General features: G+C 39.0%; 1 protein-coding gene across 2 annotated transcripts; it reads right to left on the bottom strand.

Moving 5' to 3' along the window:
• Positions 1-27993, bottom strand: HPGDS (hematopoietic prostaglandin D synthase). Of its 2 annotated transcripts, none has more exons than XM_032861490.1 (6): positions 27865-27993; positions 19001-19142; positions 11212-11304; positions 10563-10672; positions 4184-4282; positions 1-676 (listed from the first exon to the last, which is right to left on the bottom strand). In XM_032861490.1, the coding sequence occupies exons 2-6, from the start codon at positions 19131-19133 to the stop codon at positions 512-514; spliced, it is 600 nt and encodes a 199-aa protein (XP_032717381.1). In that variant the 5' UTR covers positions 19134-19142; positions 27865-27993; the 3' UTR covers positions 1-511. The 2 variants fall into 2 exon arrangements, with proteins under 2 accessions (XP_032717381.1, XP_032717374.1); XM_032861483.1 differs by having other exon boundaries at positions 27872-27992.

The following is a 27993-nucleotide window of genomic DNA, read 5'->3' as shown; positions in this document are numbered from 1 at the left end:
GCTGCTGAGTCACAGATGTGTGGTGACCAATCCCTAACAGACTTGCAAAGAGGTGATGTGATTGGTCACTGGTCATGACGGGCTTCTATTATTTACACAGTGATTTGTGGACCACGGAGCTAGCAGCAAAGTTAACACTTCATGCAATTACAGCTTAAGTCCAAACCATTTTGGGGGAAAATGTGTATGTTCCTTAACAATTGTGACTGAAATCCATGCATGTCAAAGCCCATGAAATGTGAGCCCTGCCTGTATTGTAAACTTTTTCCTCAGTTGTAAGTGATATGAAATTATTCTAAGGGAAAGGGGAAAAATAGGATGCTTGAAACTAAATGCCCTTCACCCCCCTTTTTTCCTTTTTTTTTTTTTTTAAGCAGAATATGGCAAAATTGAGAGACTTGGTGGGGCTGGGGAGGGGAGAATGTAGATTACATGGCAGGCTGATGTAGCTTCTCATCTGATGGAAGCCACGCTGCGAAGAACAATAAAGCTTAGAGGTAGCTCGCATCACCTAGAGTTTGGTTTGCGGCCTTTGTTGTATCCAGTCAGCAATGGCAGGAATGGCTTGAACTTTCTTCCGTAATGTTACCAACCTGGGATGGATATCCAGCAAGTCAGGTTTAAAGACCAAAAGTGTGGTACTGCAAATTTCCCAGTAGAAATCTGCCCAAGTTACCTAGTTTAAAGGAAACAAAAATTACCATTTGAACATAAAAGTCTAGCATAATTTTTAAATCAAGGATACTTTCTTTTTAATTCAAAATTACCCGTTAACATGAAAGTGGAATGCATATATGATAGAAAATGACAGATCACACCATGCTCCCAAAACCCGGAGGTTGCTGCATTAACACCTCTGTATAATGGTATTGTGTTTACGTGCATGTGTGTGTGTGTGTGTGTGCTACGATGAAATCTGACACCCTCATGTAACTTGACTCAATCTCTGCCTCTCCATGACAATACGTTGTTATCTAATATCTAGCCAATACTTTTTCATCTGTTCCAAAAATGTCCTTTAGAGGAAAAAGCAGAATCCATTCCAGAACATGCATTTCGTCTGGTTACACCCTTTAACTCCCTTTTACTAAAGACCTCACACTAGTCCTGAAGAACGTCCTGTGTTCAGGATTTGTGTATTTCATATTATTTACCTTGTTCTTTCTTTTGCAGAGTATAAAGGGATAGAGTGCAAGTTATCCTGAGAGAGTTCATAGGTGTAAGTTAAATATTCTTGACTAACACATTACCTCGGAAGACATGGGGTCTGAGCATTAGTGGATCCCCACTGTGATGACAGCCTGGTCCTACCCTTGTACGCTTTTCTTTGTACACTTGTTTCTTCCTTTGTGACTAGAAACTAATCTGGCTGACATTACTTTGACTCCAGATGATGAATACCCATCAAAGTGTGGAGTTTAAATGTGGGCTATCTGTAATTTTATTTTTGTATGGAACTTAATAATGCTAATTGCTAGTGATTTATGAACCTGCAAACTAAACACCTGTCAACCAGGAGAATTTATGGGTTCAAGGATTCAGAGTATAGTCAGCACAAATTTATGGTGTACCTGAGGTGTGCAATATGCAGGTCTATGTGCTGGGCTGGACTGGAGAGCATGATGGGACATGGGCCCTTTGCTGGGTGCACATTTGTTTTAGAAGCAGGAGACAAACATTTGTAAACTGGTAGGGATGATGAAGAAAAAGTGAAGTGATGGGAAGGACTCTCAGGTGGTCATAGAGGGAAGACCTCTAACATGTGACATTTAAACCAAGGCTTAAATGAGAACAGGATCCAGACAGGCAGTGGTCTGCAGATGAAGCCTTCTAGGCAGAGCGAACAGTGAGTATAAAGGCGCTTTAGTGGGAGCAAGACATGTGTTGGAGGAACAAACAAAACACCAGTGTGTGTGGAACACTGAGGAAGGGAGAGAGTGCTAAGAGATGGGGTCAGGAGGTAGTTTACAAAAGAGTCTTTATGGAAAACAAGGGGGAAATTTTTAAGTCCTTAGAAATTGTCCACTCAATGGAAGGGAGAAGAACATTTTAGGAAAGTCTATTTTGGGGAATCAGTGGGAGGAAATGAAGAGGCATGTGATGAGATTGAAAGTTGAGAATAGAGATGTGATAGCTAAGCATCCGTGTCACCCAGAAGGACTCAACAGACCGTGAAGAGAATAAGTCACAAGAGTGCTGCCCAAAGCAGTCTGTGTCTTGTCTCCCAAGAATGCAGCTCCTTGAAGGCACAGATACCAACCTACCACAACATCTGAGTCATGTTTAGATGTGAGTATTTGTCAGGACTCCATGGGTGGAAGTGTGCTCCTCTCTCTTGGCACCAGGGCTGTAATAGCTGGTTGTCTTGTTTTTTGTGATATTAACAATGATTAATCAATACCTCAGTCTGTTCCAACCATCAGGGGCTGGAAAATGGTGATAGTTGATTTAAATGTCCCCTTTTTACTTTCTAACTGGAATACTTATATGAAGAGGAAATTTGCCCTTCAGTTTGTATCTTGAGATACAATGGACATGAATCAGAAAGGCAACATAAATTCTTCATTCCAACCTCGCAACTTTCAAAACAGTTTTCAGAGTAATAAGTTGCTCCATGTCATCTTCCAAAAGTAAGCAATGAAGTTCTGTATCGTTTGGGGTTTTGCATGTATGTGTTTGTGTTTGGTTGTGGTGATAGGAGGGGACACCATAAACTCATGGATTCATTCATTTTGATTTGTTTCAATCCACTGCTGTTAAGATTCTTAGCAAAGCTTGAATTGTCCCATATTTAACCAGTGGAAGCCTCTTCAAGTTGACTTCTGAGTCCCCAGTTCAGTTGTCTTTGATAATTCATTTGCTTTGATATAAGGTACTTCCAGCTCATCTCCTAGATTTCCTGTCCCAAATTGAGAACAAGACATTTCTCCAAGAAGCCCTGATTCCTTTCCATATTTAGAGGCCAGATTCTGAGTCCTAGGGGTGCCCAGGACAACAGGGTTGGTCATTGTTTCAAGAAAAAGAGATACAAGGTGCTTTCTTCTTTATCTTAAGATACAGTCAGTACATCATGACCTTAATTGTGTGTATATATATATATATATATATAGAGAGAGAGAGAGAGAGAGAGAGAGATAGTTCATGTTCAGGAATAGGATGTTTACTTAACCTCACTGACCTTACATCTCTATCTTCTTTCTCTCATTCTGAAGATCCTGCTTCTCAGTGACATCTACATATTTTCTTACTGATTTACCTCATGATACTAATATCAGAAATACTAATAAAGCAATATGACTGTACCCAGAACCACCGAGAATAGAATTACCAGACTACTCAGTTTATTCCACTTTGCTTTATTGCACATCGCCGATGCTGCATCTTTTACAAATGCTTGTGGCACCCTGTGTTGAGCAAATCTGTCGGCTCTATTTTTCCAACAGCATTTGCTCACTTTGTGTCTCTGTGTCACATTTTTGCAATATTTCAAACTTTCATTATGGTAATCTATAATCAGTGATTACAACTCTGAAAGCTCAGATGATGGTTAACATTTTTTTAGCAATAAAGTATTTTTAAATTAAGATATGTACATTGTTTTTTTAGACATAATGCCATTGCACACTTAACAGATCACAGTGTCATGTAAACATAACTTTTATAGATACTGAGAAACCAAAAAATCCATTTCATGTGATACTTTATTGCTGTGGTCTGAAACAGAACCTATAATCTCTCTCTGATGTATGCCTCTACTAAAAATGGTATAAGTTTTCTATTTTTTTTGGTTCTGAGAGAATATTTATAAGATGTATAGTCAAATGACTGTGTTTTAAGATGGTTTTCTTGAAACAGTTCCCCTCACTAATTGAGTAATAGGTACTTCTCTACACACTTTGTGCATCAATTTTAACATAGGTTCATTTGCTTCACTTTGCAGTGTTAGCTTTTCAAAATACTTTTGTTGTTGCTTTTATGTAATTATATAAACTATTTTAGTTCATAGTTCCAAAATTAAGTCCACCAAAATAGGTTTATTCAAAGAGCTTTAGGTTTTATCCCTGCTATCTAATCCTTCCTTATGGGTAACTTTTTTTTCCTCCATGAGTCTTTGTAAGTTTTTGGTTATACGACCGTGTATGTGTCTATACTTGTATTTTTTAAGATTGTAAAACATACTCACAGAGTTACCAACAAGCCACTCCTTTTCCCCTAAGTATGCATCCAAGTCTTGCAGCAGATGAGGTCCATCATATGTAAGTAGCTCATTAAACATCTGATTCTAGGAGAGGAAGAAGAAAGATCACTTTAAGGATACTAGGGGAAAAAAATAACACAATTTGAAAAGGAAGTAGAGGGAGGCCTGGGTGGCTCAGTCGGCTAAGCGTCTGCCTTCTGCTCAGGTCATGATCTCAAGGTCCTGGGATTGAGCCCCACGATCCGGCTCCCTGCTAAACCAGGAGCCTGCTTCTCCCTGTACCTGCTGTTGCCCCTGCTTGTGCTGTCTGACAAATAAATAAATAAAATTTTTAAAAAAATAGAATTCTCACTTAAAAAAAAGGCAGATTTTTCCATCTTTATTCTCCTACATGAATTCAGAAAGAAAGAGAGGTAGCTATGTGTTCTTGGTTGTTGGTTGTTGGTTTTTTTTTTTCCAAATGTATGTTATTATGGAGAATGAGGTCTGATTCTTTATACTTAGTCAACTGTGTGTTGCTCATGGATTAAAAAATACTTTTGTGACCCCTGCTTACAGTTTCTTTGTATTTAATGGCCAAATATTTCACCCACAAAGTCTTTTCATGATTTCCATCTTAATGTTTATTAAGAAAAAATGATTCCATTATGTTTTACATTTCCAAAATTATCCTCACTCTCTTTGAATGGAAATAATATAACTGAGGGTAAAGAAATTAATTTTACTTTGTAAGGGTAGGCTTCTTCAGTTTGGCAGTCTTTTACCGCACCATTGCACTTAACAGAAATCATCTATGTAATGACTCCTTATGCTCTCAGGCTTTATGGATCTTTTCTTGTTGGCTTGACATTGTGCCTTAATATGAGGTTTGTCTGCCTTGAGTATCATCTACAAAAACCATCAACTAGGTGCCCTCTTTTGATATATTATGTAAGGTAACATAAACCAAATATCCTTAGGGAAAAATTAACAGATATATCCATTTTTTAAAATTGTGTTTTTCCTCAAATCTCTGGAAGACAATTTATTCATGACCTCTTTCTTTGTAAGAACTGTTGTTTATATATGAAAATTCTGGCTGGTGTGTGTCTTGGATATGAAATGTAAGCCAAACTCAAAAATATCATAAAATATGTGTATATATATTATTTATTAATAATGAGAAATGACCTATAATAAAATCCAGCCTTTATTAAGGCAATTCAGGTAGTGGATAGTTCCCTCACCAACGTGCTGATTATTTCTGTTATTTCTATATTTCTGTTATTAGTATAACATAGCTAGGTAATAAAGATTACTGCCACATAATGCCTGGTTTATAGGACAAAGTTTACAAAAAAACATCATTACATATTTACATACATTTGCCTGATTTTACACACTGAGACTTGGGAAGCTTGTCATTATTTTGATTTATATTCTTTCCACTGTTCTATACCACCTACATTCATAAGGTTCTTTTTCTATGTTTAATATGTTCATAGTTTAAAACAAAACAGTGTGAGTTCTTACACATAATTTGTGAGCAAAGAGGCAGTGGGCCCGGATCCATGTGGTACTTCCCACAGCCCAGCTCAGCTCGGCCTCAGGTAGGAAGGTGAAGGCCAGTTTGGCTCTCCTAGACAAGCTAGAAATGGAATGGAGTTGAATGGAACAGGATGTAGCTGCTGGACAGATTCCCAAAACATTTGTGTGCTTACCTGTATATTTTATTACTTCTTCTAATGTGCATTTCCACCACTTAAGGTACACGTACACAGATGCTTGTGCATACCCAATGCCAAATAAAAATCTTTTCTCTGTATTGACTTCTGTAGCCCAGGTTCTCTATATGTTTGGTGAATCATCCCAGTGATTCATCTCATCTAATGATATATAAATTACTAACCAATGTAATTGTTAGTATTTAAGAGTCATTGTAAAGAGTACTCACCAAAATAACATAAAGAAGATGAAATTTGGTTATACATCCTTTTTTCCAGATATGTACTTTTAAAAACTGCATTTCTTGATAAATCTTAGCTAGCCACTCTTAAACTCGGTAAACTCAGAAATTTCCTCCCTCTTCCTCCGGAGAGCTGTAAGTCAGGAGGTTTTTCAACCTGAGAAGTCAATGCTACTGTATCCTATCAAATGACTTTCAGAGAAATTATGTTTCTCCAAAGCACCATTTTAAAATTCATACTACCAAAATCGTTTAGTATTGAAAATGTGTCACTGGCATTTCTTTGATCCTGCTCATCCATCATCCTCCCTGCCCCAGTCTTTAGATGGGGAAACTGAAACAGAGAGGTTGAATAACCAGAGAAACACTAGTGGTAAATTCAAGGATTATCAGGGTGACCAGTGTCCACAAACATATTTTGCCTTCTAAATTAATTTTAATTTTTTTAAATTGGAAATGGAATTTCTAGCAACCGATACTGAAATATTTATAATTATGTGTATCTGGTAGATTTTTAGGGCACGTATAATAAGAGGACTATGTTCACCATCCATCTTCACTATTACCCATATCCTGCTGTTAAAATTTTGATCTGACCACAAGGTGGCAGCAACGCGACCCACTACAGGGAGGCTGGGTGAAGAAATGTACTAAAACTATGGAGGTTTTCTGTTGTATACTAGCCAGGTCCTCCTTATTAATCAGATAGTATATAGCCAACTGCACTATTTCTGCAACGTGTTCTCCCTTCATATGATTTATTTATAAGCTTGGATTATGTCCTGTGATTTTTTTTTTTTTTTCCGAGATGGGCATGTAAGAGCAGTGTTACTCTAATACAAAAGTAGAGTGTTACTGGTATCATAAGCATTCAAAGAGTATTTTCCTCTGGGAGGTAGCCTCTATTATAGGAGGCTCACCCACAGAAGGGTACAAAATAGCAAAACGCAATCCCGTAAATTGACAGACTGCCAATCAGTGGGGTCTTTAGCATGTGAAACAAAAAGCTTTAGATCCGTTTTTCTAAATTGGACATTATGTCTCTACTTGTTTCTGCATTTATAAGGATGTGTAAAATACAAATACCATGTCTGACAAAAGGAAAAACAATGAGCAGAGAACTATATAATAACACTATTAATTATATATATGAATAGTTATTAACATATTAGATGATATAATTATAATATCTAATATTTGTTGAACACTTTCAACCTAGTCATAGGTACTCATGCTAACATTTAATCCTCCCAACTTACTTCAAAGTAGATTCTATGGTATCTCTACTTTACAGACAAAGAATCTGAACTATTGGTGGGTAGTTATGTGACAGCTAGGAAGAAGGGAATCAGAATTCAAGCTTGGCAGTGTGACTCCAGAGCCCGAATATATTGCCATATCAAAGCTGAGCTTTTATCTTAGACTTTGCTCTGGTTAGTCATATATTTGTGTGTGTGTGTGTGTGTGTGTGTGTGTCTGTGTGTGCGCGCACGCGCATGACACACCTTACATTCAGTAAATGTGAATACTTTTCTGTTCCAAGTATCTCTATTAAAATTAGAAGTTTCTAATTAAAAGAGTAGTATTTAGCATAAATACATTTTAGCAAATTGATAAGACTGCCATTCGTTCTGTGCTGTAACTTTCGACTGTCGGCCTTAAACTACACCACATACATACGTATTCACCAGCTATTGGCACTGTGACCTTACAACCAGTGGTTGAGAGCATGGAGACTGAGTCAGAGTGGCTGGGATTCAGATTCCTTGTGTACCACTTCCTAGCTGAATAACCTTCAACAGGTTTCTTCTACTACATGAACCTCAATTTCCCCATCTGGGAAAAAGAAGGTAATAGTTTCTCCCTGAGGGATGCTCTGGTTATTAGTCACTAATTTAAAAGGAAGTATGCGGAGGTGATGAGGCCATGGGTCTGGGCAACTCCATAACCACTCTGAGTCTCAGTTTCTTCATCTGCAAAGTAAGCATGATGATAGAAAGCGTGTATCTAGTGAAGGGATTGGGAGGACTGGCTGAGGCCATGGGTGTAAAGGGGCCGGAGCAGCATCTGTTCGTGCTGTTGGAGAAATCAGCTCTTGCTGCCTGTCGTTCAACAAGTATGTAGTGTCTGCGGTGTGAAAGGCAGAGGGGTGGGTGTGGGAACATGAGTGAGCAGTACAGACATAATTACTACCCTCACGACACATTCTCCTGGAGGAGAATTAAATGTATTTTAAAATACAGATTGTGATGCATGCCCCCAGGACACCACTAGGGGGTGGTAATGGAGCATAACCTACAAGGTCTATTTAGAATTCTGGATAAAGATGATGGATTTGGCACACATATGTGATTTTTTCATCCCCAAACCACAGTAAATACATATTTTTGAAAAGACAGAACCCACAAAGAGGTGGAAAACAGGAGAGGAGACAAGAGAAAAAATTCAAAGTTATAAAGCAAATGGATGACTGGTATCTGCAAAGGGAAAGCTGAAAACCAACACCGTCTACCCCATAAAACCCTCAAATGTTTCAGGAAAAGGCAGGATGTATCTAGAATTGGGAGTAAGGAGGTAAGGGAGAGGATAACGTGAGGACTGGCGGAAGGCTGCGGAAGAGGTAGTTTTAGCATAAGAGTTCGCTCTTCATTTTACACTGCTTGACACATGCCTCTTCCCCATCTGTAGCAGAAGGCTGGAGAGGGGGAAATTAGTGGTCTGTGTGTTGGGAGCTGACATTCATAATGTTTTCAAAATAGGGGATTAAATGAATATATGCATACTGAGCACCAAGTTCTGAGACTTGTAGCCCTCTCTTTGCTGATCGTTTCCCAGAACACTGGCAGACACACCTTTCTTTCCAGGCAAAAGGTCAGAAGTCTTCTCTAGATACTCTTTCTAGTAAAGAGTTTAGTAAAGATAGTGATATGGGAAAACACTCCACAAATGGCCTAGTGCTGCTCAAAATCAACATACCCTGTCCATCTACTGAGAACTTTGGGTAAGCTTCTTAATTTTCCTATTCTTTATCATGGATTCTAAAGGATGGTTTTACTCCTGGAGAAAGATGAAGACCAAACCAAAGAGCAAAAATATGAGGGGCACCTGGGTGGCTCAGTCATTGGGCGGCTGCCTTCAACTCAGGTTGTGATCCCAGGGTCCTGGGATCAAGCTCCACATCAGGCTTCCTGCTGGGTGGCAGGCTGGCTTCTCCCTCTCCAACTCCCCCTGCTTGTGTTCCCTCTCTAACTATGTCCTTCTCTGTCAAATAAATAAAAATCTTTTTTAAAAAAAGAAAAAGAAAAATATGGAAATAAAGACTACAGGATGACAACGGTGCACCAGGTTTTTAGGGTGACCAAACCAGACTGAAGCAGTGTACACTCAAGACAGACACATCAGTGCTGTCCGTCATCATTACACCTCTTGTCATCAAGCCTTCATTTTAACTGTGGGATTCCTGGAGGACAAAGAAGTAAGCAAGGACAGAGGATGGTATCCAGGAAATAGGACCCCAACTCAAGAGAAGGACATCCCTGGGATGGCAGTGAAGGCAAGTCCAGTGGGGACAGATGTGCAGAAAACCCAGACAGCTCTGCAAAAAAGAGGAGATCTTGGCCAGATCTCTCCAAGAAAATGGTGGACGTAATGGGTAATCTGATACCATTGACCTTGTGGAAAGCTATATTGGCGGTCTACTGGACGGTGTGGGAGGGTTCAGCAATAAACGTAAAAACAAGCACATGAAGGAAAGGCAATTACTAATTTTGAGGAGATAGAGTGAGCAAGGAAATGAAAAAGTGTACTACAACTGACAGTTCTGTATGATATTTGCCTAGCATACTAATGTAACATTATATCAATTTGGCCAAAACATTTTAATATCATTATATTAAGAGTTTGGGAGAAGGGGAGCCTAGACAATGACTACATAAGAGAAAAATTCTTATTACTATAATAATAAGTCCAGAGAAACTAAAATTAGTGAATCAAAGAAAACCAGATTCACATGTCCTAAAGAAATAGTTAAAAGTGTTAATAAAAAAGTATTAAAAAGTGTCTGAGGAGGGGTTAATGTGAAGAGGTAGAGCAAGGAATCGCCTTATTTTCTTCTAAAGTTTTAAATATAATTTGATATTTTAAAACTATAGGTATGTCTTACTTTGGTAAAAAGAAACCTTTTCTATAAAAGATTTGTTTTAATTGGAGAGAGCAAGCAAACATGAATGGGAGGAGGGAGAGAGAAAGAGGGAGAAGCAGACTCCCCAGTGAACAGGGAGCCCAACGCAGGGCTGGATCCCTGGGCTGAAAGCCTCTGCTCAACTGACTGAGCCACCCAGATGCCCGATAAAAAGAAACTTTAAAGCACCCCACAAGTAGATATGATTAATAATAGTAATAACAAAGTGATCACATTACTTTTATATCTTGTTTTTTCTCTGCCCAAGGAAAACGTGACATGAAATCGTCCAATGTGTCCACAATTGCATCAACTTGACATTGTTCCAATTCTGTTTTTCCAGCCAAATCTATAAAATAGAGACCATTTTATGCCCAGACATACACTGGATTTAATTTACTATATTAAAATGTTTACTTCTTAAAAGACAATATATTCTTATGGTTCAAAAATTCAGAACAATATAAAACTGTATCCAGTGAAGACCAACTTTCATCCCTGCCCAACCAATCTCATTGGGCTCCTTAATCTACCTACCATGTTGGTAACCACTCTATTAGAGTTTTTACGTAGTCTTCCATTATTTATTTATGAAAATAAAGCTATATTTCCCAATCCATATACACATCCCCCATATATCCTACAGATCTTTCCCTACAAGTTTGTTAAGGGCATCTCTGCTCTTTTTTTCAGTTACATGGGATTCCTGTAAGAAGAAGTGCCACAATCCATCTAGCTAGCCTCAATTGATTAGGTTTGTTTCTTTCGTATCTTTTGTTTCATTCTTTATACTATATTGTTCAATAATAAAGTTATTTAATAAATAGTGAATATAAGTTACGTATTCTTCTCAGTTATCAAAACTCTTCAACACAATAAACATATTACCTGTGTTTTTGGCCAAGTATCGTGCTATGGCTAGACTCTGGTGAAGGTTAAATCCATCGACTTCCAAAATGGGGATTTTACCAAATGGAAGAGCTTAAAATAAAATAAGCAAAAAATCAACTTCTGTAATAAAATCAAGTAATACTATTTCCCATTTTTACTGATAATTATGGAAACAAAGCATGATTTTAAAGTTATGGTATTCCTGAATATTTGTTCTAAAAGGGACAATAGACACCCTCTAGTGGAATCTTTATAGGTCTTTTAGAAGAAGAGTTGTTAGAAAACCTTGTACAGAGTTCATGGCAGCACCAGGTCTAAAAGTGTTTGTTAATGATACTGCATATTGTACTGTGTATTACCTCATAGACTTACATATACTCACTACTTACTTTTTAAATAAACCTTTTTTTAAAGCTTCATTAATTTTTGTGGTCTCAATCAACTATAACATTGATTGTTCCTTAAAACCATAGGCCGGGGTGCCTGAGTGGCTCAGTGGGCTAAGCGTCTGCCTTCAGCTCAGGTCATGATCCCAGGGTCCTGGGATTGAGCCCTGCTCAACAGGGAGCCTGCTTCTCCCTCACTCTCTGCTCCTCCCCCCTACTTGTGCTCTCTCTCTCTCTCTCAAATAAATAAATAATCTTAATAATAAAAAACTTAAAAAATAAATTAAAAATTAAAAAATCAAAAAATAAATAAATAAATAAATAAATTTTTTAAAGATGAAGAAATGGACACAATAGCCAAACTATGGAAAGAACCTAGATGTCCATCAACAGATGAATGGATAAAGAAGATGTGGTGCAAATATACAATAGAATACTATGCAGCCATCAAAACACGAAACCTTGCCATTTGCAATTACATGGATGGAAGTAGAGGGTATTATGCTGAGTGAAATAAGTCAATCAGAAAAAGACAATTATCATATGATCTCTCTGATATGAGGAATTTGAGAGGCAGGGCAGGGGGTCATGGGGGATTGGGAAGGAAAAAATGAAACAAGATGGGGTTGGGAGGGAGACAAACCATAAGAAACACTTAATCTCACAAAACAAACTGAGGGTTGCTGGGGGGTTGGGGGGAGTAGGGAGGGGGTGGTTAGTTTATGGACATTGGGAGCATTTGTGCTATGGTGAGTGCTGTGAATTGTATAAGACTGATGATTCACAGACCTGTACCTTGGGGCAAATAATACATTATATGGCAATTTAAAAAAAGATGAGAAAATGGAGAGTTTGATTTATATATTGAGCTACGGTAAGGAATTTAGCCAAATTGTTATTTTGATGAGGGACCATGTGAAGTATATAGTAAGACAGCAAGAAATTTGTACAATACAGGGCAGCCCCACTGCAGATGTTAATAACATTTTGTCTATAGACCCTACTTTGTTTTCTTATCTAGACTTACCACATTTTTGTCAGAGGGTAATATACGTTTTTATAGAAAAATTCTAACTTGAAGATAAATAAAAATAATTCTACCACATAATTATAACCATTTGAATATTTTAATTGATTTCTCATATATATTTAAAAACAGCATCCTGAAGTATTTGTAAACCAATTTTTATCTGATAACATCTTTTTGAAATCTTTCCAAATCAGTGAAACATTACCTTTTTAATGACTACATTATATTTCGTTATATGTATTGATCACAATTTTCCAACCAGTGCTTTACTTTGGGAAATATAATTATTTTGGGAAGAGAGAAAAGAACAAAGTGCCACTACACAGTCCCATTACTCTAGAGCAACTACCAGAATCAACCTCCAAGTGTCTTTCGTATGTACGTTAACTAAGTACAAGATGAACTACAGTTCACATCAGGAATAACATCATCTCTGAGTACTTACCTAATTAGTATGCCGAGTACTAGTCTACATTGCAGTGAGTAAACAGAACTCCAAAGACAGCTGACACAAATTGTGATGCCTCATGATTAGGAATTAACATTTAACATTTTGAGGGAGGCCTCCTTTATGCTAGGCAGTGTACTAAATATTTAAAGTACCCATTAGGTTTTCTAGTACTTCCAACAACCCTATGATGTAGGCATCAACCCTTATCTTATTTTACAAACGAGAAAGTGAGGTGAAGAGAGGTTACATAACTAGTCCAGGTCACATCCCTGGTAAAGGTGAGACTCAGACTGAATTCAGTTGGAAATTTTGCTCAGCTGTTTTGATAGGTCTAAGAGCCATGTTTTAAGAATACATTAAAAATCAGAGCAGGGTGCCTGGGTGGCTCAGTAGGGTAAGCCTCTGCCTTGGGCTCAGGCCATGATCTCAGGGTCCTGGGATCGAGCCCCGCATCAGGCTCTCTGCTCAGCAGGGAGCCTGCTTCCTCCTCTCTCTCTGCCTGCCTCTCTGTCTACTTGTGCTCTCTCTCTGTCAAATGAATAAATAAAATCATAAAAAAAAAATTAGAGCAAACCCAGAAGATAGTATCCAAGTTAGAGAAGGGTCTGAAAAGCACATTTTATAAGCACCGGCTGAAGAACTTGGCATTCTTTCCTGGGGAAGGCAAAACAAACAAAGACAAAACAAATGTAATGCCCATCTTCAAATATGGTAGAGCTATCAAATGGATGAAAAATTTGACTTATTCTTACTATCTCTAAAGTGCAGAACAACAACTAAAAGATACTTTAAAGGGGGCAGATATTAACTCAAGATGAAGAATAATTTTTTAATGTTGGAACCACTGACGGCAAGAATGTGTTTTCCTGTGAGACCGTAAGCTTTCAGCTACTAGCAGCATTTGAAACCAAGCTTGGGATAATTGCCGACATCTGGAATATTGCGCATCTAACAAGAAGAAATTGAACAAGAAGAAAATGCCAATCCTTCATTTTGTTCCAGAAAACATAACTTTGGGGTTGTTGGAGATGTAACCAGACAGGAGTCCCTGTCAAACAGCTTTAAGGAATTTAGTGACGCCGAATGTAAGGCTGTGCGGTGCAGCTGCCTAAAGAACCACAGTGACCTTGGTGAGATGGCTTTGGATGGTATCCAGACCTGTGCTAGGAGTGGTATTCCCACCATGCGCTCCGTCGTTCCCAGGCCTGGATCATTGCAATTCCCCAGACACCACACATTACGTGGCAGACATAAGTGGAACAGGAGCTTGTCCTTCTTGGGTGATGAGGAAATCCAAACCAAAGGATATAAATGGATCACTCAAAGAAGAGAAGTGTGTCGTCCCTTGGACCTACCTTGCGGATCGGATATAGTCCATGAGAAACAATATCTAAATCAAGAAGTAGAGCCAGGACTGGGAAGTTTGGGCTGATAATCACAATGATCATCAGAGAAACAAGCAAGTTCTAAAACTTGATAGCCAGAGGGATGGATGCATGAGTTAACAGGGACTCCGTTCTGTATTTAGCCCATGACCCTTATCTTCCCTCAGGGTATTATCATTGAACTGTCTACACAGCAGTGGCTTTTTCTCTATGTCTTAAAGATACTAAATTGCTTCAAAGAATTGGATGGAAAGAAGGAATAATCTGTTTCCTATGGATTAAAATGTTATGTCCAGGACTAGTATATGAAAGTCACTGAAGAGATAAATTTCAATTTTATGTAAGGAAGAGTCTTTTGAAAGTTTTCCTCCTTTCTTCCCAGAATTTCGCTGAGACATTGGACACCCTAAGGTTACTGAGTCTCAATTTTTCTAATCCCTTTTCTTTTATTTTTTATTTCTCTTTCTTATTGTACTTTCTGGAGGAGTTCCTTACTTTTTATCATTTTTTTAATTTCATTTGTTTTGTCTGTATCAAATTGTTAATTTTCAAAACCTTTTTGTCTCTAAACATTCTTTTTTACAGCATACTAGTTCAGAATGTATAGAGTTTTTCTCTCTGAGGGTCTTATATTTTTTAAGTTTTTTTCTTCCTACATCATCCTGTTGCCCTCAGATGATTTTTTTTTCTCCCTCCGCATCTTTGTTTATGTCTGTTTCACATTAGAGGCCTTCTCACAAATATCTATTAATTTTTGGTTTGCCCTTCCTGTTTTAAATAAGCAAAAGGAATAGAAGCTAATTGGAATCTTGGTGTACTGGGCCATGTCATGGAGACTCCCTCTGGGTTAGTGTCTGTTAGACATTCCTCTGGGACTGATCAGCTTCCCCCGAGAGAACCCTTCCTGCCCAGGGGATACTTGTCTGGTTGTAGCATTCTGATTGTGGAGCAGAGGATAAGGGCTCTGGGTCTCACGCTTTAGTTTGTAGCCTTCCACTGAGTCCCACCTATAGGACCGTGTGCTCAGAAATGCCTGCTGTCCTACAGTCCTCTGGTCCATCCTTTGTTGAGAGTAATCTCCATACTTCTCCCAGGGCAGTCATGCTGCTGCTTCACATGGTAACAGTCAGCCCTCTGTGGATTCGGCTTTTAGAGTTCAATGTCACTACCAATTCCTGAGCCTTGGTCGGTACTCCCTGGAGTGATTCAGCTTGACTTCTACTCTACCAGGCTTATATTTGGGCATCATTGGCCTACTTCGTCACCTTACCATTCTTGGACCTGTTTTCCAGCTTTGAGAATTTGGGGCTTATTCAAGCTTGAGGTCTTTGTCCTTGTAGAGCTTTGCCATATTTTTTTAAGAAGAAGTACTTTAATGTTATTTGAAAAGAGAAAAAAATGTTAATACCTGTGCACATTCCACCAGGTTTGACCTGGAAGAACTTTTTTAAAAAAGATTTTATTTATTTATTTGAGAGAGAGAGACAGAGAGAAAGAAAGCATGTGCATGCTCAAGCAGGGGGAGGGGCAGAGGGAGAGGGAGAAGCAGGCTCCCCGCTGAGCAGGGAGCCTGACGAGGGCATGAGGGGCTCAATCCCAGAACCCTTGGATCATGACCTGAGCCATAGGCAGATACTTAACAGACTGAGCCACCCAGGTGCCCCAACCTAGAAGAATTTTTAATAGAAATATCCAGTGATACTCTAGGTTATCACAGAGGGGAAGTCATAGAGGGTTTCAAATACCAGAGAGCACTCCTAAATCAGATAAGAGATGAGGCCAGCTAAAATTTGTAATAAACTGTTTTTAACATTTAGTTTTTCCTTTTTTTCTCAAAGCAATAAAGTCAGCACTTCCTGGCTTTCCTTGCAGTAGTGTGTGAAGAAGTTCTTGCCAAGGGGCTATAAGCAGAAGTGAGGTATAAAACTCTCTGGTCATGCAGTTGCAAGAAAGAGATGTGCCTCTTTCCCTCTCACACTTCCTGTGAGCTGGAATGTGGAAGGAGACGGGACCATCTTACACTATGTAAATAAGAACCAACTCAGGGTGGCGGATCAACAGAAAAGAAGGAACCTAATCTTTGACAACTCTGTGGAGCAGAACTTCCACATCAGCTTGCGATTATATGCAAAAGAAATAAATTTCTATCCTCTTTAGTTCATTTTTGTGTTGGGTGTCTGGTATTTGTTTTTGTTTCGTTTTGTTTTTAATTTAAATTCTAGGTAGTTGACCTACAGTTCAATATTGGTTCAGGAGTAGCGTTCAAAGGTTCATCATTTACATACAGCACCCAGTGCTCATCATCACAAGTGCCTCCTTAATCCCTCATTACCCATCTAGCCCATCCCCCACCCACGTCCCTCCATCAACCCTCAAATCTTCTCTGTCATTAAGAGGCTCTCACGGTTTGTTTCCCTCTCTTTCTTGCCTTTTTATCCCCTCCCAAATGTCCATTTTGTTTCTTAAATTCCACTTATGTTGGGTGACTGTTAAAGCATTGGAGATATATATATGTATATACATACATATATATATTTATCTTCTAACCATTGTGAACTTTAAGATCCCTTCCCACTCTAAGAATCTATGAAAATACAGTAATTCCATTTTCAATAACATAATGAAAAGTCAAGATAGAATAGGGTATGAGGCACTCAAAGAATTTATATCTAAAATTGAGAAGGTGGAATTTGTTATATGTACCATCTTTGCAGCTTGTTATCCATCTTAATTAATGGATAAAATTAAATTTCACCTACTTTATATAGACAGAATTAAAAATCCTGTGTACAAATTCTGATAGCAGGGTTTGGAAAGTTTGGATATTAATGAGAAAGTTTCATGAGAACAGGAAATAAGATATTCTAGCCCACTAGGGAAGAGTTCTCTAATAAGCAAAAGAGTGGATTTTTAAGGAACTCATTCTTCTAAAAGGCATGTGGCAATATGTATTGTTAATATGCCACTTATCATTGGTGTTATTGGCATTATCTAGTGTAAATAACTTGGGTAACTGTATGAAATTGACCTGTGTTTGAAAAATATTTCTACCTTGCTAGGACTGTAAGCCTGGAAAAATTACACAAATTCTGTGTGCTATAGTTAACCCAACTATAAAATAGATACAATAATATATCTCATGAAGCCGTACTGGAGAAATTAAACGAAATCCGCCAGGGGCTCAAAAGTCTTCAAAGACTCAAGTTGTTTTCTTCAGCTTTATCTTTATGCAAATCTGTAATAATCCCAACACAAATATGTGACTTTTAGACAAATAATTAATATTTAGTTAGTATTTCTAGGCAGACATGATGGACAAAGAATTAGCTCATCTATCCTTTCTTCATTCTAAAAAAGATAAAAAACGAACACCTGGAGGATGACTTACAACTTACTGAGAGCCACACACTTTTTAACATAATAATATTTCTGATCCTTCCCCTCTGTCCTCAGTGCTAACTAGTATATTTTCATTGGATCAAACATCCCAGTTTTGTTCACATATTCACCCTTCAGTCATATACTTTATGAAAAGTGATTCCAAACCAACTTCTGAGGTAGACTAGATGGTTCAAGGTTCTTCCTATTTGCTTGGTCAGTGACTGGTTCAGAAATGGACATGTGACCCCGTCTGAGTCAGTGAAACATGACAAGTTTGCCAAGGTCTTCTGGGAGTTTGTTTGTTTGTTTGTTTCATTCTTCTGGGAACACTTTTTTTTTTAATCTTTTTTTTTTTTTTCAGCATAACAGTATTCATCGTTTTTGTACCACACCCAGTGCTCCATGCAGTCCGTGCCCTCTCCAATACCCACCACCTGGTTCCCCCAACCTCCCACCCCCCCCACCTCTTCAAACCCTTCAGATTGTTTTTCAGAGTCCATAGTCTCTCATTGTTCACCTCCCCTTCCAATTTCCCCCAACTCCCTTCTCCTAACTCCCCATGTCCTCTTTTGGGAACACTTAAGGAAACAGTGCTCTCTCTCTCTTTCTCATATACCTCTTGATGTTACTGTTCAAGGCTGTTGGGCAGAAATTGCCGCAAACTTATTGCTACTAGTCTCATGATGCTGCCAACACACAGAGGAGGAAAAATGAATAAAGTCATCTCTTGAAATCTGTCCTATTTCTGGATTTTCAGTTAAGTGATACAATTTTCTTGTTATTTAAGCCACTTTGAGTTTGGTTTTCTGTTAGAACAGTGTATCTGATCCCTTGTCAGAAGGCTGGAGATATCTGTAGTAAGCCCATCCATTTGAATTGTCAAGAATACTCACTTCAGTATTCTCTCTTTCAGCTCTCATGACAAAACTTATTGTTTATCTCTCTATATTTCTTCTGTGAGGTTTGTGTTTTCACCTTGAATAGGAAAATTTGGGGTACATAGCATTTATTTAACTTGTCTGAACTGCTGCTTCTCAATGTAAAGCAACATGAGATTTAAAACCTCTATTTTTTCATTTCCCTAAGGAAAAACAGAAAGTTTTGGAGACATATTTTCCCTACATTTTCATTAACTGTTACTTGTGACACTTACTTGATTTGACTTCAGGCCAATCAGCTTGTTCTATTCTGTGGTCTTCATATTTTATGTCCAAATAAGCAAATATGTAACGGATAATTTCCGCTCTCCCCCTCATATTAAAATAAATGAGTTTGTAGTTTGGCATGGTGTGATTCTGGAAAAGGAAAAATTGGAAGATTATTTTAACAGACCTCTAGAGATGTTTCATCAACATTTTCCTTTGGGGACTTTTTCAAAACTTCATGGCATCTTTTTTTTCTTTTAAGATTTTGTTTATTTGACAGAGAGAGTGAGAGCACAAGCAGGGGGAGCAGCAGGCAGAGGGAGAACCAGGCTTCCAGGGAGCCTGATGAGGGGCTCAATCCCAGGACCCTGGCATCATGACCTGAGCCAAAGGCAGACACTTAACTGACTGAAACACCCAGGCGCCCCCATTCATGCCGTCTTTTGAGGTAACTGGAAATATTAGAGAATATTTCAAGACCTGAATCCTAATAACATATGGGAAAAACTTGACAGAAATAAGATCATGACTCTCTCTTTAAGAACTAGCAGAATGGGGCACCTGGGTGGCTCAATCTGTGTCTGCCTTTGGCTCAGGTCATGATCTCGGAGTCCTGGGATCAAGTCCTACATCAGTCTTCCTGTTCAATGGGGAATCTGCTTCTCCCTCTCCCTCTGTCCCTTCCTTCCATAGGTCCTGCTCTTTCTCTCTCTCAAATAAATTAATAAAACCTTAAAAAAAAAAAAAAAAAAGAACTAGCTGGAACATTCCAGTGAAATAACCAGACTCAAATTTTACTTATGAAAGAATTCATAGTGGGAGACTATCTATACACCAACCATCAGAGGATAGCGTCCAAAACTTTCCATTTTAAGCTGTTTTTGTCCTGCCTTTACTCACTTGTAATTTGGCATTTGGTTTATTGTTTGCTTTGGTGACACAGATGAGTTTGTGAGGACAGCTGGATAAAGATTTCAAGAACAAGGTTATGTGCAAGGGGAATGTGAGCCAGCTTTGCCAACCCGAGCTGGCTGTCCCCTCTCTTCTCTCATCCCTGGCATTTCCCTCTGGGAATCAAAGACTTAGGGAAACATTGCTCTTACTCTCTCTCTCTCTCTCTCCGCCTCCATGCTGCTGGGTTCTATCAGGTTGCTAGCACCATACAAACATAGCCCATCTGGGTGACCTTTGCTGGGAGGGGCAATGGTGAGCCTATATCTCTATTTCTTCCGTAGGGGAGCAAGGAAGACAGAAAGCAACTTCTCTTAAATTTCAGAGTTTGCTAATAGTGGTTATATTGGGCAGCTGTCAGTCTTTATAATCTTTTGAATTTTCTGTGATTTGTTTCATCTCATGTTCATAGTTTATAAACACTTAAAGATTTTAAGCAATAGTAATAGCATGTATTGTAATTTTATAATGATCCGGCAACTGAGAAAGAAACATTTTCACTTGAAATTGAGCTCTTCCACTTAGTTGCTATGTATCTTTGGGCTAATGAACAAAATCTCTCTGAATTTCAAAGTCCACTTCTTGTAAATAGAGATACTAATATGGATTTGGAGACTTAATGAGGTAATACACGTAAAGCATTTAACACAATGCTAAGCACTTAATAATTATTAGCTATTGGCAATAATAACTTTGGATTCATTCTATGGTCAAGAATAAACACTGTGAATACAGTACACCACAAATAAAAAATAACTGTAGTAATTACATGAATAGAAATTTTACGGCATTATTTTTAAGTGGTAAGTATAAATAGTTCATTCTCTGCTAAGGAAGTCTTTCAAAGATATAAAAGGAACATTAGAAAGAAAAGTTGAGCTGAAATTTCAAAATTCTATCTGAAAGTACATCACAGGGATGCCTGGATGGCTCAGTCAGTTAAACTTCTGCCTTCGGCTCAGGTCATGATCCCAGGGTCCTGGGATCCAGCCCCACATCAGGCTCCCTGCTCAGTAGGGAGTCTGCTTCTCTTCCTACCCCCTGGCTTGTGCACTCTCACTTTCTCTCTCAAATAAATAAATAAAATCTTTTTTTTTATTTATTTGACAGACAAAGATGACAAGTAGGCAGAGAGGCAGGCAGAGAGAGAAAGAGGAGGAAGCAGGCTCCCCGCTGAGCAGAGAACCCAGTGCGGGGCTGGATCCCAGGACCCTGGGATCATGACCGGAGCCGAAGGCAGAGGCTTTAACTCACTGAGCCACCCAGGTGCCCCTTATTAAATAAAACCTTTAAAAAATACACTTGAAAGCACATCACATTAAAAAGTCAAACACAAACCATAAAAACTTAGATTGCCAAGTTTGCGCATTCACGGTGTCCATCTATGGTAGGATAACTGCAAAGATCTGTCCGGTTGCCTCTCTAGACCCCCTCAAGATCCAAGAAATGATGATGATGGTGATTGCAGAGGTATACACCTCTCTGGGCCTTGGTTTTCCCTGTCTAGGTGTTGTGGGTAGAGGTAGTGCCCCTTGCTAGAAACAGAGTCACTCTGAACTTCCCATGCCCCGTCCCACTCCTGTTAGCCACTCTGTCTGCACCCAAGTGACACGTGCCACCTGCCACCCACATCACTATGTGAGGGAGTGCTCTCTGTAGAGGGAAGAATTCACTGGAGTGAGCTAACAAAAATTCCAAGATTTACAGCCCCAAATCTTTGGGGGAGAAATATACACAGAAGGAGTTCAAATTTGAGGTTAGGACCAAATAAAGCTTAGAAATAGTGGGAAAAATAGGAGCGTACAAAACTAGCCAATAAAAAATGTAAAGTAGTAAGCTCCTTCTGAAAGAAAAAAAAGGAAATATTTATGTAATCACAATAAAGGGAACATTCTTATCTAGGAAATAAAGAGCATAGTGGTTACAATTCCGTGATCTACCTGTTATAAATCTCAAAAGAACAAAAATAAAGGCCTTCAGAGTGGAAAAAGTATTATTCTTGGTTGCAGTTTTTGTTTATTTTTTTTTAAGATTTTATTTATTTATTTGACAGAGATCACAAATAGGCAGAGAAGCAGGCAGAGAGAGAGGTGGAAGCAGGCTCCCTGCTGAGCAGAGAGCCCGACATGGGGCTCCATCCCAGGACCCTGGGATCATGATCTGAGCCGAAGGCAGAGGCTTTAACCCACTGAGCCACCCAGGCGCCCCTGCAGTTTTTATTTGCAGTTTTTATTTGAAGAACACTTTACACAACTTTTCTTTTTTTTTTTTTTTAAGATTTTATTTATTTATTTGATGGGGGGAGGAACACAAGCAGGGGGAGTGGGAGTGGGAGAAGCAGGCTCCCCAGATGCCAGGCTTAATCCCAGGACCCTGGGATCACAACCTGAGCCAAAGGCAGACACTGAACGACTGAACCACCCTGGCACCCTACACAGCCTTTCTTTACTGATTTTTGCTGTCATAGGTCAATTTTTCCTCAGCAACAAAGAAATTATATGTATTTTCCTTACAAACATTATATGAATGTATAGATTTATTTATCTCCATTATGATCAATATTAAAAATTAAACATAACTTTTCCTCATTTGGTCAAATGCCACGTGAATGTGTCTGCCTCCTAATTCTGCATGAAAACACAGGGATTGTTTGTTGTTGGTGTTCATTTGCAAAAACGTGCTATTTTATATTGTGTTTTACTCAAGTAAAGAAGACATTAAAAAATCCTTAGCGTAAGTTGGCAGCTATCTATAGTTCTCAGCAAATATATCTTTAAATCTAAGATTTGGCACAGGTCCGTGACCATCTGATGAATGCTTATCTTTCCTTCCAGAACATCCTTTCAACAGTCATAACTCATTAATGAAGCTGTGCTTGCACAACACATTCCTGTAGTTATTGGCATAATTATATTTTCTACTGAGCTCAAGTCTGGTTTCTTGATTTATATAGCTACAAACTTTTTTTTTTTTTAGATTATTTATTTATTTGACACAGAGGGAGAGATCACAAATAGGCAGAGAGACGGGCAGAGAGAGGGGGGGAAGCAGGCTCCCCGCCGAGCAGAGAGCCCGATGTGGGTCTCGATCCCAGGTCCCTGAGATCATGATCCGAGCTGAAGGCAGAGGCCCAACCCACTGAGCCACCCAGGTGCCCCCGAACTTTTGGTTTTAGGGTTTTTTTTGTTTCTTTGTTTTTTTAGGGTAAATGTGCGCATTTTTATAACATGAAAAATTAGTAAATGTAAATGCAATTGGAAACAGTTATGGATTCTTCAAATCCTTCTTATATTTTATAAACCCTTTGCATAAAAACTAGCAGAAGAGGAGAGCCTGGGTGGCTCAGTCAATTAAGCATCTGCCTTCAGCTCAGGTCATGATCTCAGGGTCGTGGGATCAAGCTCTACACCAGGCTCCCTGCTCAGTGGGAGGTCTGCTTCTCTCCCTGCTTGGGCTCTCTCACTAGTACTCTCTCCTGCAAATAAATAAGTAAAAATCTTAAAATAAAAAACTAGCAGAAGAAATTCCAGGTAAATGTTTGTATGGTGAAAATTGATAAGGAAATTTACAATGTAAGCTAATGATCGCCAAAGAGGACAGTGTCTAAAAAAACTTTCCCTCTTATTGCATTCAGCAGTATATTTCTGTTACAATAATCTCACTTTGTTAAAGCCTTTTTTTCCGTGAGGATGATGGGTTTAAAGGATGAAGGGAAGACATATCCCTCTCCCACCGAGAGAGGCCGTGAGGAACAGGCTCAAGGGCAGAGCAGGTCGGTGGCAAAGGGAATGTGTGATTTTGGTGTCACCCGTGCCACTACCTGAATGGCCTTGGGCAAGTCACCTGTCCCTAGCTTTAGTTTCCTCACCTGTAAAGTAGTAAAACAGGACCCTGAATTCTGAAAAGCAGTGGCATCCATGAGGGTAGCTCCTTCAGAGAAAAGGAGAATAAAATCCCCTCACAAGTGGGAGACTGTGTAGAGATGCACTGCTTGAAACTAGGGCCTGTCCCCCCCTTTTTTTTAAATTTATTTATTTGACAGACAGAGATCACAAGTAGGCAGAGAGGCAGGCAGAGAGAGAGAGAGAGAGGAGGAAGCAGGCTCCCTGCTGAGCAGAGAGCCTGATTCGGGGCTCGATCCCAGGATGCCGGGATCATGACCTGAGCCGAAGGCAGAGGCTTTAACCCACTGAGCCACCCAGGCGCCCCAAGGGCCTGCCCCCTTTTATATACAACCTTTAAAATGTCAAATTATAAACCTCTAGTAAAACTGATAAAGAAAATGTGCAAAAGTCACAAAAATTAATATTATACACAAAAGAGGTCATAACAGCAGATGAAATGGATCATTCAAAATCATAAGCTAACTGGCAAATAACTTTATGTCCCTGAATCGGAACACTTAAAATGAAAAAATTTTGAGAAATATGTAAACTAACACAGTCAAATTAAAAACAAAAAAAACCTGAAGGCCTGCATTTAACACTAACCAGCAAAGAAACTCAATTGGTAGTTAGTAACATGCATGAAAGACAACAGGCCCCCCCAAAAAATAGTCTCTACCAAAAAAACCTAGAGCAAACATCATACATCATGGGGAGCCAATAGAAGTATTTTGTTTAACATCAGAAATAAGAGAACCCCAGTATTAGCCTTACTGTTCAACCTAGTCCTGGGTGGCCCAGCTAACTCAGTTAAGATAACAATAAACAACATATGTAAGAAACGAAATGGGAACTGCCCTTATTTGTAATCAAAGTCTGTGTTTGTATTTTAAAATTGTTTGTATTTGTATTTAAAATTCAAGACAGTATGTGGCTAAACCTGAGCCTAAATTTCAAATGGAAATGCTAGGGACCAAAATAGCCAAGACAAATTAAGAGAAGAGGAGGAGAGGACTTGACCTGCCAGATTGCAAGACTTATATTAAAAACCTTGTAATGAGGGTAATGGGATCTTCGTCCAGGACCAGACATCTAGAGGTGTGTAGATGAACCACAGGAAACAGAACCACAGATATACAACAGACACGCCATTTCGGTGGGGATCTAACAGGGCCAGACTGAGACAAAGAAGAAAACTACACAGAACTAGATCCCAGCGTCCCATAATACATAGAACTAACATCGGGCGGCACGATAGACCGGAGCACGCTTTGCCTGGCCGAGGTAAATTCCAGTGTCATGCTGTCACTGTGAGCTTCATTTCTGAGCCCTTCTGCTGTCACTCTGTGCTAAGAATCCCATGTAGGGAACGCTGCAAAATGTTTCCTGAAATGACATAGGACAAGAAGTAAAAAGGTAAAAGCCGATTGTGATTCATGCTTTCCTTTACAACTAAAACTAACCACTGGCTTCTTTCCACTCTGAAGAAAGTCATTTAAAGTTCCTGATTCAGGGTGCCTGGGTGGCTCAGTGGGTGAAAGCCACTGCTTTTGGCTCAGGTCATGGTCCCAAGGTCCTAGGATCGAGCCCCGCATCGGGCTCTCTGTTCAGCAGGGAGCCTGCTTTCCTTCCTCTCTCTCTGCCTGCCTCTTTGCCTACTTGTGATCTCTGTCTGTCAAATAAATAAATAAAAATCTTAAAAAAAAAAAAAATTTAAAGTTCCTGATTCAAGGGGTCTGGGTGGCTTAGTCAGTCAAGCGTCTGCCTTTGGCTCGGATTTTGGTCTCGGAGTCCCGGGTTAGAGCCCCACATTGGGCTCCCTGCTCAACAGGAGAGTCTGCTTCTCCATCTCCCTCTGCCCCTCCTTCCACTCTTGCCCTCTCTCTTTCTCTCAAATAAATAAAATAAAATAAAAAATCTTTAAAATAAAGTTCCTGATTCATCAGATAAATTAAAAACTCACTTAGAATTGTGTTTGAAAATAAGATACAGTTTCTTAAAGAAGATATGAATGATGACTCATAAAACCCCTGCATAGACATTTTCACCTGTGAACTCAGACAGATGGAGCCACTAAAGGCAAAAAGATTTAGTTTTAAATAGTTAATATTTAATGTTAGTTAAACAGCCAGTTAATTAATTAAATTACTTCACTATTAATAAATTAATAAATAATTAAATTGTTTAATTAACTGAGTATTAATATTTACATGGAAAGTAATAGTGGTTTTTTGGAAAGTTCTATCTTGGGGAGCTCCTTTCTTTCTCCTGGTTTGTGGTTCTTTTTCCTTAATGTAGCACTGGCACATTTCAACTGATTAACAACCACAAAACACAGGAACATTCAATCCCAGAGGCAATTTGAATGCAGTCATTGATAAAATACAAGCTATAATAAAACCATTTCATTTTAACTGAGCTGATGTTCTAATCTGTATGTTGCTGCAGGCGCACAGTAAAACAGTATCAAAAAAGGCTAATGTCTGTGCCAGAAAGGAGATAAGCATCCAAAATGAGCTCTGGCAAAGAAGGCCAATATTCACTTACTATGGTACATACCTTCAAGATTTCAGCAAGCAACTGAAAAAAGGAGTTGAATTTTGGGGGTACTTTTGATGGATAGAAAAACTTACAAATAAGGGATTAAGTATTAACCGTTTAACAATTTGTTTCAAAACTTAAATACTGGGCACCTGGGTGGCTCAGTGGGTTATGCCTCTGCCTTCAGCTCAGGTCATGATCTCAGGGTGCTGGGATCGAACCGCATCAGGCTTTCTGCTCAGCAGGGAGCCTGCTTCCTCCTCTCTCTCTCTGCCTGCCTCTCTGCCTACTTGTGATCTCTGTCAAATAAATAAATAAAAATTAAAAAAAAAAAAACTAAATACGTTAAACAACAGCTCTGCGTTTCCTGCTAACAGTTGGTGGTAAAGAATGTTGATTTCCCTCCTTCACAGGGTCCCTGAGCCTGTCTAGTTTGATTCTGGAAAAGTTGCCAGGTTGGAGTTAAATTGTAGGACAATAAAGAAATATAAACATTTTTGTTAACTGAGTAAAATATTGATTTCAGTCAAATCCTGAATGTGTAATTTTGCACTGGCAAGCCAGGATTTTTCTTTTCTCACCAACAACCAACTAAATATCATTTTAAATGGTTGTCTCACGTTAAAGCCAAAGCAAGAGGGGTAACTGAAATATCCTTTGGGAGCTGAGAGCTCAAATTCTTAGCCTGGGGTAAATGCCTTAAATTACCTATAAAACCAAATGATGATAGAATGCAATTCTTGGCAAAACATGGATACTTCAACAAAATGAGACTTACAGTGATAGAAAATATTATAAAGAAAATACCTTGGAAGGAAGGAAGGTAGGAAGGACGGGAGAGAAAGAGAAAAGGAGAGAGAAAGAGAGAGGAAGGAAGGAAAGAAAAAAGGAAGGGAGGGAGGGAGGGAGAGAAAGGAAGAAAGAAAAAGGGAAGAACTTCCCTACTGCTTCACACATTGAAAACATTAGTGGGGAAAATTCCGAGAAAGAATTTTTCCTCCAGTACTGACTGCCTTTTTAATGTTAATGTCTACTTAAAGGGTCTTTTAAAATCTCTTAAAATCCTCAAAATCTCCAGTACCTATATTTCTCTTAGAAACTAGTGTTTGCTTTTGGGGCACCCAGGTGGCTCAGTCAATTAATCATCCAACTCTTGGTTTTGGCTCAGGTCATGATCTCAGGGTTGTGAGACTGAGCCCTACACTGGACCCAGCAGGGAGCCTGCTTAAGATTCTCTGTCTCCCTCTTCCTCTGCCCCTCCACCTACCCTCAAAAAAGAAAAACAAAAAACAAAAAACAAAAAAAAAAGAAGAAAGAAGAAAGAAACTACTGTTTGATTTATACCTGACCACTAACAGAGAGGCTCTGAATGAGAGCGGAATGAATAACACGGTGAAAATAGGTATCAGTTGCTCAGTCAGAATATCACAGTAATAAACACTGAGATGAAGAAAGAACACGATCTCATTTCCTGTCTTTGTAGAGTTCAATCTTACCACTTACTTGGGCTCTGTCTTCGTGGAGTCTCTACTATCTTCTATGCTCTCATCAGGGATGGCATCTTGGGTTTATATGATGAGTAAGTGACAGTCACAAGCCAATGAGAGACGAAATGACTTACTTCC

The sequence above is a fragment of the Lontra canadensis genome, unplaced genomic scaffold (assembly GCF_010015895.1).
Source record: "Lontra canadensis isolate GAN:19392208 unplaced genomic scaffold, GSC_riverotter_1.0 scaffold1, whole genome shotgun sequence".
Lineage (NCBI taxonomy): Eukaryota > Metazoa > Chordata > Mammalia > Carnivora > Mustelidae > Lontra > Lontra canadensis.
The sequence above is the reverse complement of the archived record's forward strand: the minus strand, read 5'-3'. Positions and strand labels throughout refer to the sequence as shown.